The sequence below is a fragment of the Agelaius tricolor genome, unplaced genomic scaffold (genome assembly GCF_023055355.1).
Source record: "Agelaius tricolor isolate 1412-34295 unplaced genomic scaffold, bAgeTri1.0.p SCAF_2, whole genome shotgun sequence".
Classification (NCBI taxonomy): domain Eukaryota; kingdom Metazoa; phylum Chordata; class Aves; order Passeriformes; family Icteridae; genus Agelaius; species Agelaius tricolor.
Window position 1 is genome coordinate 34,304,924 of NW_027269262.1, and position 19,740 is coordinate 34,324,663.

The following is a 19,740-nucleotide window of genomic DNA, read 5'->3' on the forward strand; positions in this document are numbered from 1 at the left end:
GAAACAGAAACTGAATATGGGACTACAGCTCCAACTGCATTTTAGGCCACCTCTGCCCGCACAGACACAGGCCAGGGAAGGAGATACTGCAATGTCAGCCTCACTGGAACAGCCTCACTGGTGACAAAGGTGCATGGATTTAAAAGCTAACACTGGAGCAAGCCCTGAAAAATGCTTTCTACAAGACACTTCAAATTAAACAAAATAAAATGTTGTGGGTATGCAGCAGAAGGCATGACAGGAGGGTATAAACTGATAACACGCGGAAGTGCAAAGGTGATGTCTCCTCTTATGAAAAGGTAAGTGTATTCTAAGCTGACAAATTTTACTTTGTTTCCTGTATTATGCTATTTCTCCCAGGGCAATGGATCTCAGACTGCATTTCTCTCTCAGATTTGCCAGAGCAGTGTCCTACATACCAATTGTGAAATGCCTGACAGTGTAAAGAGGAATTTAAAACATATTGGTTTAGAAGCTCAGCTGTCAACTGTTCAGATTTTTTATTTATTAAAAATTTGATTGAATGTGACAGCCTGTATATAATCTTCCAATTATGTACTTTTCTGGAATGAAGTGCTCTGCATATAATTTCTCAGCAAGGCAAAGAATAAGGTCAGAACAAAACATGAACACTTACTTTACTGTATGGAATCTTGTTATTGTCCATCTCTTTCTTCCACAATTGGAGTAGCAAATTCCTGTACTCCTGATTGAAAGGTCCAGAATAAGAGAGAAATCCAGTGGCCAGAAGAACATTCCCCACCAAATTAATAATTTGATTCTGAAAGTTTTTGCTGCTTGCTGTCCAACGAAGCTGTATGGAAAATAAAGAAGTTAGCTTGAGCAGACACACAACTAACACAAACATCTAACTTAAAAACTTATCTCTTTCTGTTACGTATTTTTTCTTCAAAATAGGAGTATTTTTTGCTTTAAATCATTCTTTCAGAAGTAGAAGTTTGCTTGGAAGTGATGGCAAACCACCTGACCAAGTGGAGAAAAAGCATCTTTGCAAACAAGCTGGTCAAACTGGTAAGAAGAGCTTTAAAGGAGGAATGAAGTGTCAGGCAGAGGAGGACCAAAAGTCATGTGAGGAAGTGGAGGACGGGGCTGGCAAACAAAATGTGTGGGGTGAGATAAACTGTAGGAACCTTGTAATCAACAACACAGGGCCAATGGAGGACCATCCTGAGGATACCCACAAAAGCAAAGTGTTCACCAGAATGGTGGGGACAGCTTTCATACTGCTTATAGAACATTAATTATCACAGCTGGGCACCCCTCTGAAATGTTTCTACATGAATGTGCACAGCATGGAGAACAAAAGAGGACTCTCCACGTGGTTGCAGCATCATGATATGATGGGGGTCATGGGAACATGATGGAAAGAGATCCACAACTGAAGAGCTGCATCACCTGTCTATGGGTTTGTTAGGAAGGACAGGTTGGGAAGGTGAGAAGAAGGGTTTTCTTTCAGGTGAGAGGGCAGTGGAATGCATGTGTTCAGCATGGGAGAATCGAGGATGGACAATATGCCAGTTGGGAGCTTATGGGTTAGCATCAGAGGGAAAATCAGCATGGGAGATGTGTATGTCTGTCACAGACAATGTGATTAACAAGAAGTAGATGAGGGGAAGAAACCTTGCATCCACAGACCTTGGTCTACATGGGGAACTTCAACAACCCAATATCTGAAGGGACAACACAGAAAGACACAAGCAATCTTTGAGGTTTTAAGGAAGGCATTGATAAAAGTTCTCAACACAGTCAAGTGAGGATTTAATGAGGGAAAGGCAGTTTGCTTAACCTCAGACTTGCAGATAAAGAACTGATCAGGAATCTAAAATTTGGGGGCAGCCTTGGCTGAGATGATTTAGACTTGAGTTTAGAGTGCAGGGGGGATTTTTACACATGTACTTATGTGCACAAACACATGATGGCAAGGTGTAAAGGGGAAAACGCTAGACTCTTCATTAGTACTTTGTGAAATGACAAGGGGCAATGGACACAAATTGGAATATAAGATATTTAAATTCAACACACAAAAAATCCCTTTATTTCAGTGAGAGTGGTCAAAAACAAATAGGTTGCAAAGGGAAGTGGTGGAATCCTGGAAGAAATTCAAAACCCAACCAAAAGATGCCCTGAGCCTTGAGTAGGGGAGAAGGAGGGATGTGTGTTTTGTGTTAGATGGTTTCCAGAGGTCCCTTCCTATCTCAATTATTCCGTGATTCTGCAATTTTATAAGTATTATTTTTTAATGTGTTAAAAAATTAAAAATAATTAATTCATATTTTGCTTATTAATTTCTTTCCAGATTTCTGTTCCTTACAGTCACTCTGCATCCAATCTTGGTCAGGACCTACATGTTTCGAGTTTAAAAGGCATATATTTAACCTAGTGTCAGTTTTTCCTAATCCTCCAAGTGCATACAGATTCTTTAATTTTTTTCTTGTCTGAATTTTCAAAAGTAGAGTGGAATAACAGCTCTTACAAGACCTCATAGCACAAAGCTTCATAAAACCCACAATAAGGCACTATAATTTCCTATTTTTGCCTTACTCTAAAATTTAGAAATTCACAGAAAAAATATGGCAAAGCATCTAAGATTTTTAACTGATGTAATTTGAAGGGCAGCAATGCAAAAAATATGCTGAGGTGCTGGCCTCACAGGACACAATGGCTGAAGTCAGAACTCTCATCAATTTTGACTTTGTGTGAAATCAATGAAGGAATTAACAAAGCAAATAAAAAGAGGGGGGAAAAGAGTATCCTGCTTCCTCTGAAAACCTTCAGGCTGAAGTCAGAAAGATATGCATAGGAAAGGTAAATTTCAAGCTCAGTGCAGAGGATAACAATTAGCCCATAATTCTGTAAAAGGCTCCAGTAGAAACCTAAGCTTCAATTATAATTCAGGAAATTAGTCAAGCTTCAAATTTGTATTCTTGTATACTTGGTGAGAAAAAGAGAGTAATCCTTCTTATGAATATTTTAGGGCAATTATTTAGGTTAAGCCCAATTCTTCTTCTTAAAAAAGCTAAAAGGAATTTGGCTCCTTGGCTTTAAATCTGAACTTTATCCTCATATGAATCATTTGTTATAACATAAATCTTCATGCAGAAGACTTAACACAAGAAATTGCTTTACTTTTTTAGGTACATGAGCGTCAAGGAAAACAAGCATACATATAACTAAAAAAAGTGTCATGTGATATCAAGAAGTCACCACGCCTTGAGTTTGCTGAGCACTGCTATGATCATTATGGAGCACTCTCAAACTGCACACCTCCTTTGTGCTGGAAACATGCACATGTGTGCTGATACCTTTTCTCCCCCTAGTCCTTCAATCAGAGCTGAGGCATTGTTCATCTTCCTTCTGCATGCCTCAGCATCATCGAGCAAGGCCTGCTTCTCTTTCACAGCAGCGTCATACATGGCTTGTACTTCATCCAGCTCGGCTTGCTTCTCGTCCAGCTGATTTTGTGCACTATTCAGCTCCATTTGGGCAGCTGCAAGTCTTCCTTCCTGCAAAGCTAAATTTGCCTACAGATATTTAAAAGTAAAGAGTAGTGAATACCTATTCTTTAGGCAGAAGCAAATGACATTCATTTAATGGCACATACTGTACTGTGTTGGGTACTTTGAAAAACAATATATGTTCTAAGATGACAGAAGTTTTTTTTCTTTTTACTTCTGGATCAGAAGCATAGCACTATAGTTATTCAAGGCAATCCTAAGATATTTTAATAATATTTTCAGAATGGTCTATTAATCATACAATGACCAATGTTTTCAAATCACAATACACTTGAAATAGCTGTATACTAGACATATGAGGCAACATATACAATGGGTTGCCTTATATACATGCCTCCTGTAATATATTCTCAGTGCAAAAGAAATTTAATACTGTCTTCATTAATTATAAAATAATAAAAATGAGAACATACACTACTCTTCTGCTCTCTTTTTCCATCAATTACCTCTACAACAAAAATATAACAAATGTATTTTTTGCTTCTCTGGAAAGTGAAACTCTAGAGACTTTTTTCACTTTTCTCTATTAATTTGCATGATGACTTACCAGTCATTTAAATGTGGCCTCTTAACTTTTATATCCCTAACAGGGTTGAAAAAATATTCTGTGAATTCAGAAAGTATTTCCATACACATTTGCAAAGGATTAGAGCCTGAAAAATTTCTTATGAAATTCACACTTACAGATAAAGGTTGCTTTCATTTACTCTGAATATTTAAAAAAGCTTGTTTAAATATCATGTATCTTATTTCTGGTTTTTTCTTCTATAAGAGTTATGAAGATGGAAAGCAAGAATCTGTAAACCCTATTTTATTATGAATATGAAATTTGACACTTGCATTACATCACACCAGAAAAGTAGCAGTAGAAGGCATCTCTCTTAAGGGATAACTCCTAATCAACAGCATAACCATGGGATGGGGTCTGGTCTATCTCAAAAGAGTGGTTTGTGAGCAGGGAATTAGAGAAGCATATCTGTACTAATCAATGAAGTAGGTTACTAATAGCTGTGTACATGTATGTTGCACACAAGTGTATTGGACACAGGTACATCACATGTATCTCTGCCCATCCATATTAGCAATCTAGGTATATGCAGACAGTATATGCTAGAGAATAGCGCTGTCACTAAAAGTTCATCTACTGCAGCCACCCGCTATGTTGACAGATCCCAGAGATAAAAACATATTTTGGAATCCAGAGGAACCAGTAAAATGGCTGCTCATAAAATTTCTATCATGCAAGAGTGCCAAAATATTTTTACCTCACTGTTTATCAAAAAACACATTAAAGAACATTGCCTAGAAATAAGCACTGCGCAATCAGTGAGTCTTGATTAAACCCAGATAAGCAGATTTCAGATCAACTGCTGGTATGTTTTAGTGAATCTTGGACCATTGGGCAAAGTTCCAATAGCAAAGGAGCTTTAAGGAGGTGACATAGTGTTACTGTCCCCCCTGCACCAGGGGAAAGGGTGAGGTAGAGAGAAAGAGAATGCAGGACTCTGTCTGCATCTGAATAATAAAGGCCTGACAACTGGCTTAATAAGGCATCTGCCTATAAAAAGGTCATAAGAAGAAAACAAACAGTGAGTAAACTTTACATCCTCTCAAATGCTGGACACCCCACATTCATGCAGCACAAGAAAGCCAGGATAGTTTTGTCCATGGTATCCTGTGCAGAGCAGATCCTGTCCATGAAGAGAAAACTTTCTCTTTTGGCCATTCAAACTATTTTAAACTCCTCTTATTATTCTGTCTTATTAAAGCAGATGCCTCATTCAGCCATCTGTTATCAGGCCTTTCTTACTGAGATCCAAAAGGAGCCCTGCACCAGCCCTTCTACCTCTTCCCACCACCTTCCCTACTGCAGAGAATCCTTGTATCCTTAAATTCTCTGAGGGCTAAAAATGGGAGTTGAACAATATTATGACATATTGTTTCAGTCCCAGCTGACAAATACTGAGGTTACACAGGAAACAAGATCCTTGGAGGGCTGTGAATAACAGCCTTGGCAGAACAGCTGGAACAACAGAGAGCTTACACCTGGCTGTGTGGATTCATATAACACCCTGACATTTACCACAGCAGGATGTGAACCTCAATGGAAAAGGATGGGCATGTGAATTCCCAATACATATGAGCAATGATGCCTTGTAAATATGAAAAGCAGGCTCCTGTGCAGCAATAAACTAACTACCCAGAAAAGTGCAAAAGATGGATGAAACAAACTTCCCCATTCTTAAAAACTCTGAAAAGGCTATCGGCTTTGAAGATGTAGGGACAGCAAAAAAATATTCAGATGACTGCAAAAAAAGTATATTGTATTCTAACATGAAAAGAATCCCTAAACTTATTTACACAAGACTTTACAGATTTTCTGGAAGATGACCTATAATAAGAAACTATTTTACAGACAATTTAAGCAGAGTTCTCAGCCACTTTCAGGGTAATCGTAACAAAGTATAAGAAATTATAATATTAGTTTGATTTATAGGCTACTTGATCATATGTGATGAACAATGGTTGGTTGCATGAGACTGACAGCTAACATATCAGGATGACCAGCTTATGTGATGCTCAAAGGCAGAAAGACTGATTGCTTCAGATGACCCTTTGGAATCATCACTATCTGCTTTCTCCCTGTTTGGTTATTTTTTCCCCCAAACTCAAGTTTTCAAAATTTCATGGGTACAAACACAGCTTTTGTATTGACATCAGTATCAGGTTGGCTGGAAGCCTCATGTATAGAGCTCTGCCATGAGAGCAGGAGGCAAGTTCTGCTGCCAAAGAGAATCTTCTGCACAAGAAGACTATTACAGCTGCAATCAGCTCCATACAAACATTTCCATCCAGTATTAGGCAGGAAGGAAACATGTTTCCCAACCACTAAGAACTGCTGTAGCCTTTCTAATTTTAGTGGCATTGCCCTGTGAACAAGCTTCACACCCTTCATTTCATCCCTCTGCATCACGCAGCAGAGCAAGAATACACAATTTGTTCCAGCTGGATGCAGTGTGAAAGCCTGAATAAATGGATTTTTTTTGCAGATGAATCATGAGGATTTAAGACAAGAGGTCCACACTCTGATCTGTGCTCCTGGAGAAGTGGTGCTACCCTGGAACATGCCTGGGCTCATGTGAGAACAGCAGGTTCAGCATTTCCTTGCCTTTGGCATTGGGGAACCAGACAGACAATCCTCCCAGCGCCTGCTCCAGCCAGTGCTGCTACTGCCCTCTGCATCTGCCTGCGTGGGGCAGGTACACACAGCACCTGTGCCAACAAGGGCCTCATCCCTATGAGTTTAGCAGCTGTTTCGCCTTCTTCCAAGCTGTCCTCAGAGAGGACTTCATAGCAGGTAGTGAGATGATCCTGCCCCTCTTAACGTTTTTGCATTCCACACAAAACCAGAGCAAATAAAGATAATTACAGTCACAGCTATGCTGTTAAATGAAACATGCCCAGGAACTTTCTCTGGCACTGAGGTTGACCAGCATGAAAAACCCACATTAAGCTCTCTCACCCTCTAAAACACTATGACTACATGTTGTCATCCTTGTGGGAATGGCTCTTGGACCAGGCTAGAACCTGAAAGGTGCCCAGAGACTACTGAAAAATGCTGTTTAGCAAAGACCAAATCACACTAGGGATCATTCTAAAAATTTACCAGTGTAAATGATCACTTTCCAATGCCTAGAAAAATTCTCTAATACTGTTTAATTTATTAGTATTGACATAGACACTAAGTTTCTCGCTCATCCATTGCAAACTCAGATTTGCAAAGTACCAAGTATATCTGACCTTGATCCAAGGAAGCAGTTCAATAAAAATGACTTCTCCAACAGAAAGAAGCCTCACTCCATTTAATGCTATTCCTGATATTGGATGGAATGCCCAGATCAACCCCAAATCACTCTGAAGAGCAACTGCTGTTCAATAAATTGAGGAAATGTTACTAGGAAAAAAAAAAAGCATCCAAAACTACAGACTTCTCTACAGGTAATGATGATTTGGAGCTTTCCTTGCACTTCTCTTGTAAAGGAATCTCATCTTTCAAAGTCCACTGTTTTTACAGTCCATTGAGCACTTACTGCTGCTGGACTAGGCCAGAAGGCTTCTTGGACTCTGTCACTCTGCTCCTGACCTTCTGGGGATGTGCTAAGTGCTCATCTTTGCCTTTTGCTTCAGTCCTGTTGTGGGCATATGGCATCTGACTGAACTCTTCATGGACATGCTGTCTCAAAACTACTCCTGTCCCAGATTACTGCAGATTTTTCCTATAGACACTTCATTGGTTTTGGGTCAACATTCTCAGAGACTCAGCATCATGATTCACTTGTACCCACCATTACTTAGGGAAAGATTGTAAAAAAGGCAAAGACATACACAAGTTTTGCAGACATTCCAAAAACAATGTTTTTACCTCAACAATACAAATTTTAAAAAATAGATATACACCTGCACATACATATGTGCACATGCAAACAAATCCAGGCAAGAGTGACATTAATAAAATCTTGGGCTCAATTTCTTTGCCATCAGTGACCATTCTTTGGGATTAAAATAACCTTTTAAAGGCACAGAAATCATATCTCTTATATGCTTTTCACTGTCTGTATTAGCTAGTGAAAGACTTTCCATATTTTCTGTTTGATTACACGTCCTGACCTCACTGTTTTGTTAGGTGACCTAATCCTTCCCTTCATCCCCCCCACCAAAATATATTCTTTCCTTCTACAGTTATTGTGGGCCTTGGATTCAGACTTGTATGCTTGTTTTCCTGCCCAGTGGGCATCACCTTGTCAAGGACATGCTTATTTAAATGGACAACTATCAAATTTCAACACTATTACCTCTTCTTCAGGTACAAGATTTCCTTTCATTGCTTGCTGTGGTTTTTAGTTCAGCATGGAGACAAATGAAAGTAGTAAAAGAAATAAAGTCTCATATTTAAAACTGAGTGTGACAGGGAGAATCCTCAATATCAAACAGAATTTATAAACTGTAAACAGACTTCCCTTGATCACTATAACAGCCTAAGGAGAACTTAATTAAAGTCACTGCAGACATCCCTATGGGAAATTATACTCCTATACACATTATTTTAATTGGAGGCTAACAGTATCACAGCAAAAGTCAGGGCTTCTCCATTCTGCTCTTGTGTTCTTCAAATAACTGATAAGGAGCAGATGGTGTTTCAAAATTCTCAGGTTAATTCAGCAGGCTGGTTTACTAGGTATCTGTCTGGGGAGGAACAGCTCATCCTCCTGCTGAAGGTTTACAGGAAAGTCCAACTAATGACCCTTGGGCTGCAGGTCACTGACCTAAAGAATGCCAGTATCCATTGCTAGGAATTAGGTAATTTTTGCACACTAAGTATATAAGTTATAAAATATAAGTTTTTGCACACTAAAATATATACTATATCATATATCATATATCTATATATTTTTGTGCAGTAAATATAAGTTAATAATACATAATTTTTTGAACACTAAAATTTATATTTCTATTTATAAATAATTTTGCACACTAAACTATAAGCCACTCTTAATTAGTTTTCACAGGTTATCATAGTTAAGATAATTGAGGCAATGAGTCTCACTTAAGATGTAATTTAAAAATATATTGAATCTATTTTGCAGGTGTTGAAAGGGATTTATATCCTAAAACGGCAGTTAGGATAACGCAGCTTGATTAATTCATTCAGAAAACCTGCTTTTAGCACTGGATGGATTAGCCTCAGCTAGTACTTCATTTAACGCAGTTTAATTGTACATTTATTTTCAATTATTTTGTTAGCATCACTACACTGCTTCCTGCAATATCTCCTGCATACTTTACACCCTTGCTCCCTCCCTCCATCTGTCATCTTCAGTTTTTAAAGTATTTTTGACTGTTGCTATACCTGACAATAGGCACCACTTTGCCAAGATATGTATGTTTCATCTTTTATCAGCTACAGTGTGACAAGAATGAACACAAAGCTAAATTTATATGTAATCCTAAATCATATATATTCAAATAAAAACTACAAGAGCACGTTTTCAGCTTTCAGGATTGCATTTGCATATAAAGCCACTATTTCCCCAAGGTCTTGCTCCCTTTTATAGCTCCCAATAGTAGCATTTCAAATTCTGTTTTCATTAGTGAACATCCCATTATTTGAAAAGGAAATAGTTAGTCATATATCACAAAAATACAGCAGTCTCATGAGTTCCTTGAATAAAAAAGAATATGCTTTTAACATATTTGAATCAGATCTGTCTAGGTTCACTAAAAGATTATGCTGAAAATTTTGACGGTACCATTGATACAGTGGCTTATTCAATAAGAAACAAAACACGAGTGCAGTGGAAGCATAACGGATTGGATGTATTTCTTCAGAAAAGAGCCATAAAACTCACTGCAGGAGCAATGACTATAAATCATTATATAAATATGCAAAGACCCTTATTTTCAATGTGCTCACAAATGGAACATTTCCAAGACAATAAAGCTATCTGTAGGAATTCATACAACAGTGGCTGATCCCTTTCTAGTTCAGTTCAATGTTTCAACAGAATTCTATACCTCACAACTTCTTTATTACATATGTATACTTGCACATAGCAGTTTGAAATTCCAAAATATTTTTAGGGAGATGAATTCCAGCTAAATTCCTTAAAGACTGTTTCTATGCCAAGAGTGATCTCTCCTCTCCTCTCCCAGATTCCGTCATGACCACAATGAGTGGGTTCCTTCCCTGGCCAGTAGGACTGAGGAGTTTTGTTGAAGCCATAGTGCCTGGCACCCACTCTGAGGGCAGAGAAGGTATCACTATCTCCCATGCACAGCTAGACAGGTTCTGTAAAGAACCAACTGAATGCTTACTGTGTTCACACAAGTTAAAGCTGTACCACAGGGTAGTTGAGTATAAGGGGGAAAATGTTGCCAGGACACATTAAACCTTTGTGTGTTTGACTGAGCAACCGGGTGTGAAGAAACAAGAATCTCTTTTTTTAACCAAAATAACATGACATTTTTTTTCCACTTGACTATAGTAATCTCTCAAAAGAATAAAGTTATCAATATGAAATACCTTTAGAGGAAGAACTTCTTTATTAATACCATAGAAGTAAACCATTGCTTGTGTCCATGAGCAAAGACCTGCTACATTTCCACACACTTTTTTAGCAGTCTCAAGATTATAATCCTCCATATCCAAATAAGGCTCTAAAAGCTCCACAGTTTCTTCTGTAATTGAGTCCTAGTCAATGGAAAGGAAAAATTATTTTTTAAAATGGATTTTTGAAAAAGGTCTGCTTCACAGAAAAATTTTCTTTTTTAAAATCACGGGGTATCACTTCTTCCAGAATAAATCAACAAAGCAACGCTGCTGCCTTTCACTCTTATAAAGGACAGATTAGTAGTTTTTGTGTACCTGTGAAAATAACTCCTACTTCCATTGCAACAGATTGAATTGAGTTGGCATTTAATACCCCTATTTGACACATTTACAGATGTTCCTAGTGCTCGTAGCTCCATGACAACTTAAGCTGTTCTAAGTTATTGCTGCTACAACACTGCACTTTCTTCTCCTTCCCCCTCAGCCAGATGTCTTTGACCCATCTTTAATACCCTCATCAACACTCAGTGATCTGGTCTGGAAACTGTTATGACAGAAATATAAGTCAGAAAACTACTGATTAATTTTCTTCTAGCCTAGTTCCATAAACAATCTCACCATGGCATCAGACAGGCACTGGTGTGAACACAGCTAAAGGAACCAAACATGCAAGTTTCAGAAGGAAAAGGGTGAAACTGCAAGGCACTGTCTTCACTTCACTGAAGCTAACCCTTTTCTTTAACCATGAAAGCAATTTCTTTCAGCTGTTATTCTAATCCCAGGGTTTTTTTCCCCCTTTCACAATCTGCTGAGAATATGAAAAGCCAGATCTTTGATGGTGGTTAATCTATAATTATGTAAGTGTCAGAAGAAAATGGAATTCATCTCCTTGAGCAAGGTAGAAAGTAGAAGAGCTTATACAGGCTAAAAATGACTGCTTAACAATAGACATGTTAAGAATCTTCCCTTTTTTTGGCAATGTATTAATGCCTTTCTTTTAATGCATCTAAAAATCATCCACCATTCATACTGTCAAGCAATTTACCCTTTTCTTGTTTTTCTGCACAGCAGAAAGGACTGCCTTGTATTTATCTGATCTTTAGCTACTCTAATAAAAAAGACATTCACTATATTACTCCCAAGATCAGCCACGGTGATGTTTTCACTGTGATTGTTTGCTGAAATGTAAAATAGTGGTGGACAAAAATTTTGACTTTTTTATTCTCCAACTCAAAATAATGAGCTAACAAGCTGGCAAAGGTGAAGCAAAGATCAATCAGCAGTGGCCTAAAATCTCTGCTCAAAAGCTTGGAAAATGTCATGCTTTTCCTTTTAAATAATTAACTTTGAACTCAATGAACTTCCTCATCACTAATTGTTATTGCCTAAAAGATATTAGGAAAGAACAAAAACCTCACAAACAATTAAGCTGTGCGGTCTACTGAGACACAATGAGCTTTCTTGTCATATATACTCAAAATGAGAAATAGCATGTGAAGGACCTCATGAGGCATTGAAGTAGTCCAATATTCTACTCCATGTTCACCGGTATCACTTTCTGCAAGAACTCAGTCCCACAGAAATTGTTCTGACTCCTCTGAGCTAAATGTGCTGCCAACTACCAGCAGGAATACATGCACTATTAATAAGTGCCAAAACTCTGGAAGTCTCATCAGACAGAAACTTGAGTAAGGAGGGCATAATTAGTCCTTGCTATCTTAAAACTAATTTCCTCTTTCTGTTTAGTGGAGATAGCACTTGGAAAAGTGACCAGACTGACAGCCCCAGGAAAAAATTGTCTACAGAGGCAGTGCAAGTTTCCACAATATGGCTCTCTGGGAGAAATGGCTCCTGGGGATAGTGAGAAGGATCTTCACAACAAAAACACTTCAGCAGCTTAAGAAAAGGCATCAGAAAAATGCATAGCTAACTAGATTTAAACATTAGTGTACAAATGAAAGTATGTTCTTCAACATTACAGGAAAGTCAGATTTTGCTGAAATCTGCTCGGTCTCCTGGATTATAAAGTTGGGCTATGATTCTGCCATTTCATATTCCACCCTAGGTCTTTTTCTGGTCCAGCTACCTGTGACATCTTTCTTCTCTTCCCTATAGAGAATTTTCCCTTGTCTCACAGTTCAGTGAACCTTGCAAAAGTTTCTATTTCTATTTCCTGATAGAAATAAAAACCTGTTCACTTTTATTTTTCTTACAGTTGATAATAAGATTATTCTTAATTTCACTATTTTTCTTGTGAAAGAACCCCAAAAGTTCCCCAATCCTCTCATTACCTTTCCTGCTCATTTTTTTCTTATTTCCTGCTAGCTCCCTAGCAAATTGGAGACAGAATTGTCAAGTGCCTTACAGGCAAACAGGCCTGGTATCACTGGAGAAGGTGAGCCATTAAAAAGCCAAGAGTGGGCCCTTTTAAGGCAAATTCCTACTCAGAAGCAGGAACTGCCTGAATAAGATAACACTCAGCTTCTCAAGATTTGATCTAGTGCTTGGGATACTGCTGTCTGCTAGAAGCCACTGCATAGCCCAGGAGAAAAGTTACTGAGACAATGACCCATGAAAATGAAGAATAGTCACAAAGTATCTGCAACTATAGATAGACAAAACTGTTTCAAACCTCCTTTGATGGTAGAAGACACTTTCATGCAAACTCTGAAGATGGTTATTGAAACAGTAGTGCCCCTATTAATTACTTGCCTTCTGAAAAGTAAGCAGCATGCTAAGAAATCCTGAATTATTCATTAGCTTCTGAGCCTCGGTCCATGATGGCTTCACACCTGGGTGTTCATGATCTAGTGTCACTGAGTCTATTTTTCTTTGGAATAAAAGCAGTACGCAGTCCATGATCCGCATGATCAGGTGAGGAGGTTTACCCAGTTTGCGAACAGTTGCAATGTCAGAAGGTTTTATTGTCTGAAAAGTTATAGAAGAAAATAGTCCATTTATCTAAGCAGTCACTCAATTGCAAAGAATGGTGTTCTTTTGGGAGGACTGTACAGGTATTGCAATTGCTGTAGTTTTGCAGGTCCCTCAGAAGCACTACTGCAAAAAGTCCTTAAAGGTAGCCCCACTCTATGACTGGTTTACTACAGTAGAGTACTGCCCATCTTACCTCTTCCCCTCTTCAGTTTTCAGGGCTTTTTCTACAAGGATTTGCAGGTTAGTGCCATTCTTTCAATCCCCTGTATCCTCTCAAGTTAGAAGCATAAGTCATATTATTGCACATAATAATTATGAACTACACGCATGCTCAGAATATATTTGCTTCTGACCTGCAGGGCTGCCTTGGCTTCTTCCAGTGCAGGTCTTGCAGCCTCAAGCTTCTCTTCTGCTGCTGCTTTATCAATGGCAATGTCATCCACAATAGCCTGAGCCTTGTCTTTTACTGTTTGCACCTGCATTTTAACTTTTTCTGCAGCGTGGGCTTTCATAGTTACTTCCAATAAAACTTCATCAGCTTTTTTTGAGGCTATAGCCAAATCTTTCTCCTTCATAACCAACTCTTTGGAGAGCTGATTTACAGAAACCTCAGCTTCCATCAGTTTTGCAAGACCTGTAGTGGACAAATTCCATTTTAGCAACAGGAAGACCTATGGAGAAAGTAACCTCAGTGAAGCAATGTGGATATTTAAAATAAATCACTCAGATTCATATTTAGGAACACCAGTGAGTAATTCCATTGATTGAACACCAAAATTCAGCAGAGGATTTTTTTTTTTTTAATGCGTAAAACCATTCAGAATCCATCACTTGATCACTTATTTATGTTCTTATACATGAGAAGGAGACTAAATATTAAACACATGCTCAAAAACATTAGCATGGAAACGACAGTCTTAAGAATTGTGTGTGAAATCTCTGAAATCCATGAGAACATGAAAAGTACTAGGCTGTACTCTGTACAAAACCAAGAGGAGGAATCTGGCAATGAAAGCAAAGACACAAGGAGAGTAGGCTGAGCTTCTAAATTCAACATTACATGAAGATCCAGATGAGATGGGGGTAAAAAAACCTAAAGATTCTTGAGCAATACAATGCTCCAATAATTTGAACAAATTATGAGAAAATCTCTCAAGTATAAGCATCCTTATATATAAATGCATGTCTCTAAATGTAAATGCATCATATATATCTTTCTAGCTCGAAAACCCCCACATTTGCTCTTCCAGACAGCCAGCCACCCTTTACCTTTGGACTTACGTGTATATAGGGCAGGTCTGCAATTTAAGTTCACATTCACTTCCAAATAGCATTCAGTTTAGGAGACTCTTTAATTGTTTACCATGTATGACCATGTGCAGAGCAATGTTTTTAAAATTGTACCTTTGGCATATACCTGTTTCTTTAAAAAATTCTTCAGAGGGACTGAATATGAGCACTTAATTACCTTTTTTCAGATTTATTCATGGCATGCTTACATGTGAAAACTAGGATCTCATTAGTTCCTTGTCCTACATACACGTAAAAGCAGGAGTTTCAAATATTTTAACTGCTAACTAATACTATTTCCAAAACTCCTCTTTAATCTGCACATTCATAAAGTTCATGGAAACAAAACCTCTGCACATTTTGTAATCACACACAATACAGCTGAAAATATTTGAGTCTGCTTCCAAATTAATGCAAGCTCACAATCTAAATCCATGCTTTTACATCCTTTTATTCAGATTCTTCTCATCCTTTTAAAAACAATGAAAGAAACAGAAATCAAGAAGATTTTACAGTACCTGTTCTCATGCGTTCAGACAAACTTCCAAGACTGGCAAACTTCTCTTGGTAAATAGTTTTGTAACCTCCAATGAAGGACAGGTAAGATTTTGGTGTGACAAAAGTCCGTCTCCTATATCGTTCAAAGTATTCAATGCATTTTTCAGCTACAATATCTTGAATTGTTCCCATGGTGTTAAAAACACTCCGTTTCACTTCATCTGTACACTCAATATGATAAGAAGCTAGAAAATGCTGTGCAACTGCTATAAGAGCATCTTTAGGCCAGTGCTGGAACCAGTCTATGGTACAGCCTGAAATCAGACCTGGAAATTTGAGTGCATGAGTTCTGAATTTTTCCCCAACAGGAGAAAAACAAAGAACCACATGCAGGTTATTCCGAACTCGAGCAACAAAGTAATTATAAAGATTTTCACCAGTGGGACTAAGCCTTGGATACTCCTTCTTCATTGCTGGAATCAGGTCTTGTGTGATTTCACCTATTTCATCCCGTGCAAAAAGATTTGAGACTTCACCTGAAGCCAAAACATTGTTCATATACTCAAGAAAAGATTCATCTCTGACTTCATTGTCCGTGAATATAAAGACAACACCCTTTCCTATTTGACCTGCAGTGCGGTACAACATTTTCAGATCATCCAAAAGGTTGTTGGTGGAATATGTTCTGGAATAAAAAAGGGTTAAGGAAAGAGAGAACAAGAATTAGAGACCACCTTAGGAGATATGTATCATCTGGATCAGCTTCCTTGAGGCAAGAAAAAAAAAAATCTGGATAAGAACTTAATACCATAGCTCCTGATAATATTTTTTAGGTTTCTTTTTCATAAACATTTTCCCAAAGTGAATGATCAGTAATATAAATCATGTGAAATGAGGTGGAGTCAACAAAATAATGTCCTTGGGAAAAGTAAGGTGAGAGCAATACTATATCTAAGGCAATTTTGATGCTGTTTTGTATCCCCATGGTTTGCAGATATAAATTCTTTATTAGAAATAGGTTAATACAGTTGGATTAAGTTGTCAAGTAGGTTCTGATAACTGTAACCATTAGGTAAATACAGCTGGATTATCTTCTGAAGATATTGAGAGCAGGTTAAAGGAAATCATTAAGAGACAAAAGAGAATGAAACTGAGGGGTTTATTGCATTATATGGTTTAACTAAAATCAAGCCCTAGAAATTATGTTTGAACATTATCACTTGGGCTGATCAGCTCTTCTGCAAATGGAGACCATGACTGGTTCTGTTGTTATGTGTCTTATAGATGGTGCACACAGTAAGATTCAGATAAATCCACACAAATTCAACTACACATTTCAGATTGTGCAATATAAAATGACATAAAGTAATGTTAATAAAATGGCAGATTTTGTCCCAAGCCAACTAGAGCTGAAATTAGAAACTTCTTTTCTTTGTAACCAGTCTCTTATTTCCAAGAATCTCTTCAAAGTCATAAGTAATTTGTGCAATACACATATGACCCATTCTTCACATATTAAATATGCCACACAGGAAGTGTCCCAATTCTCTTTCAGTTCCATCTTATTTCTGCTCTATAAATACCCATAAAGCAAGCACTTCAGAGCTTGAAAAACTCTCCAGCTCTTCTGTTTGTATGTGTTGGCTATAGTTATTATAGTGATTTGTGGTATTCTGATAGGAACATAAGAATTTCTCTACTGAGTCAGAATAGCAGTGTATCTGGTTTAATAATCTAACACCAGTTATGGGAAATGATACTTAGAGACAAAACATGACCCAGCATCCACTCTTCACTGCTAATTTCATTCTTCCTCCTTCCATATTCATTGCCATTATTAATATTTGTCTTATTGATCTTGGAAATCTAGGGATTCTGTTCTATCACTTTGAGTTTTTTCTTTTCCTCCTTGTTTTTGTTCTCAGTGTTCCTTTCTTCTGCTTCTGGGACACAGGAAGAGATTGTGATATGTCTTTCTTTATCTTTCCTTTCATCAGAAGCCTCATAACATTATTCATAGACCTGATATGTCTCTCTAAAGAATACTTCTCAGCATTTTAAATAGTTTGCAAAGGAGAATACACTCTGCTGGTCTTTATTACTTAGCCCTGTAAACCGTATGTCAAAAGAGACAAAGAAGGAAGGCAGTAGTACTCCCTTTCACTTCAAATTTCTATAAATTAAAGAATTTCAGCACTACAAAATATTAAGTCATTAACAGAAATTGCCATAATGCAGTTTGTCTATATAAGACTGGAAATATCATTTAGAATGAGGGGTAAAATGTTTGAGAGTTTTGCATTTCTTTAAATTGACTGTGAGGAGTTCATTTCTATGGCAAATTAAGGAGCAAATGTCCATGCACACTGCATTGTGTTACCTTGTTAAAGTAATCTGAAAGCTCTCGTGTCCAGCAATGTATGCTGCTAGTCTGGTCAGACTCTGCTTTCCAGATCCACCCACACCCACCAACAATGCATTTCCTTGTGGAGTACGAATAATCCGTGATATTTTAATCAAATGGATGATTGCATCCTGTGTATTGAGAGAAAAGGGGATGAAGAGATGCAAAAATGATGCATTGTATAATCAACTAGAGGCATGTCACCAAGCAGCTGCTTCCCAACAGCTAGATGGCTTCTCTGGAGCCTAAGACTCAGTCCTGTACTCCTCAAAATCAACAGGAGATTTCCCCTGACTTCAGTGGGCAGCAGGGCTAGCCCAAGAGAAATGTCCTTGTATCAAGCTTTTAGGAAGCAATGTCATATGCAGTTTGTCATCAGCAGGGCTGAGGGCATGCCCCTTAGGGGACAGAAGGAAAAGCAGAAAGGACTCCTCCAGCCTTTTAGCTGACCTATTTACAAGCTCTCTAAATAGACTGACAAAAGCAAAATACAACTGCACTATAGGCATTTCTTATTCAACTGCTGTAGTCATTCTATGAAACCACTCAAACTAAAGTTGAAGAAAGCATTGTGCATCAAGACCTTTGACAAGGAAGTGGAAAGCAAGATGACATACACAATGTGTATAAACAACCTAGTTGTTTTGAGCCATCTCCAAAATAATGTGATAGAAACTTAAAAGACCTATGTATCACTAAGTGCAAAAGACTAGGCACTTTCTGCATTAATACAATTACAAGCATTAATACCTTGAAAAATACTAAATCCATCTTTGATCCTCTGATAGTTTCATTGTACTGTTGCATGAACATCTGTAACCTTTCAGCCAAGTAATCCAAAGATGGGATAGGCTCATAAATTTTAGGAGCCTTCAACTCTGCAAGATCAGGCTCATCTACAGCAGTCTCCGGGACATCACGCAAGAAATCCACAAAGTATAATTCCGTGCATTTATCTCCAAACACATCTTGACCATGTTCCTCAGAAACAATCTACAACAATGCATTAAGGATTGCATTAGTAATGAAATAGGTCATTGGCCTCTTTTTGTGGCAAATACTAAAATACTATTTGCTTACCTTCCTCATCATATCTTCAAACCAGTCTTTATTACTTTGGCTGATGAACCTGTCTGCAATAACACGTCTGCACTCATGTTGGAATAAGGCTACCAAAACACCGATGCTCTGGCAGACATCAGAAGTAACTGTAAGTATTCCTTGCCAAATACGACTGAGGTCTCGTAAATTGAAGATGTAATGAAATTTAGCTGGAGTTGGTAACATCTACAAAATAATGTCATAAGCTATATTCAAATAACTGCTAAATGAAAATATTTTCTACTTATTATTAAGTGAAAGTGAATGTGGATATTTTCACAAACTTTGGTCTTGCATTAAAGCAGAAATACATGCTTGGCATTTAAGAGGCAACCGTAAAATGAAGAAACTACAGTAGCAACAACCATCTCTTTAATTTCACATAGATTTAATTTGAGTTTCTTTTAATGTTTTGAGTCCCAGAAACATTGGAAGGGTAGCCAATGATGGCACTGAAGATCACAGTAAAAATGTCAATTCTTCCAGATCATTTCTGCTATTCTCTTTTGTCCTTTCCAAGAGCATCTGAGGAAAAAGTTATGAGGGAAGGGAAGGGAAGGGAAGGGAAGGGAAGGGAAGGGAAGGGAAGGGAAGGGAAGGGAAGGGAAGGGAAGGGAAGGGAATTTGAGAAAACAGTATTTGGGAAAACATTTACAAATTAGCAAAACCTTCATTTTCTCTAGGAAAGAAAGTTAATTAGCAGTAATAAGCACCAATTCCGCTATTTCTCTGTGTAAAGCAAGTGTAGGCCTACAGAGAGGTGTTTGTGAAATTCTGACCAACCTTTTCTGGACAGGAATTTAACAAATCCCTGTCTTTCCACCACTCTCTTCCACTTTTCTCAGAAGAAGAACAAATTTGACATACAT

General features: G+C 37.8%; 1 protein-coding gene across 1 annotated transcript in view; it reads right to left on the minus strand.

Annotated features, from left to right (window-relative positions):
- LOC139604515 (dynein axonemal heavy chain 5-like) overlaps positions 1-19,740 on the minus strand; it is a 148,463-nt gene that overhangs the window by 47,848 nt on the left and 80,875 nt on the right. The window contains exons 54-62 of the mRNA XM_071455659.1: positions 18,851-19,057; positions 18,521-18,763; positions 17,747-17,901; positions 15,387-16,051; positions 13,932-14,212; positions 13,357-13,572; positions 10,618-10,785; positions 3,324-3,542; positions 638-814 (exon numbers count right to left, since the gene is read on the minus strand). Coding sequence (XP_071311760.1) covers positions 638-814; positions 3,324-3,542; positions 10,618-10,785; positions 13,357-13,572; positions 13,932-14,212; positions 15,387-16,051; positions 17,747-17,901; positions 18,521-18,763; positions 18,851-19,057 — 2,331 coding nt within the window. The remainder of the gene's footprint in view (positions 1-637; positions 815-3,323; positions 3,543-10,617; positions 10,786-13,356; positions 13,573-13,931; positions 14,213-15,386; positions 16,052-17,746; positions 17,902-18,520; positions 18,764-18,850; positions 19,058-19,740) is intronic.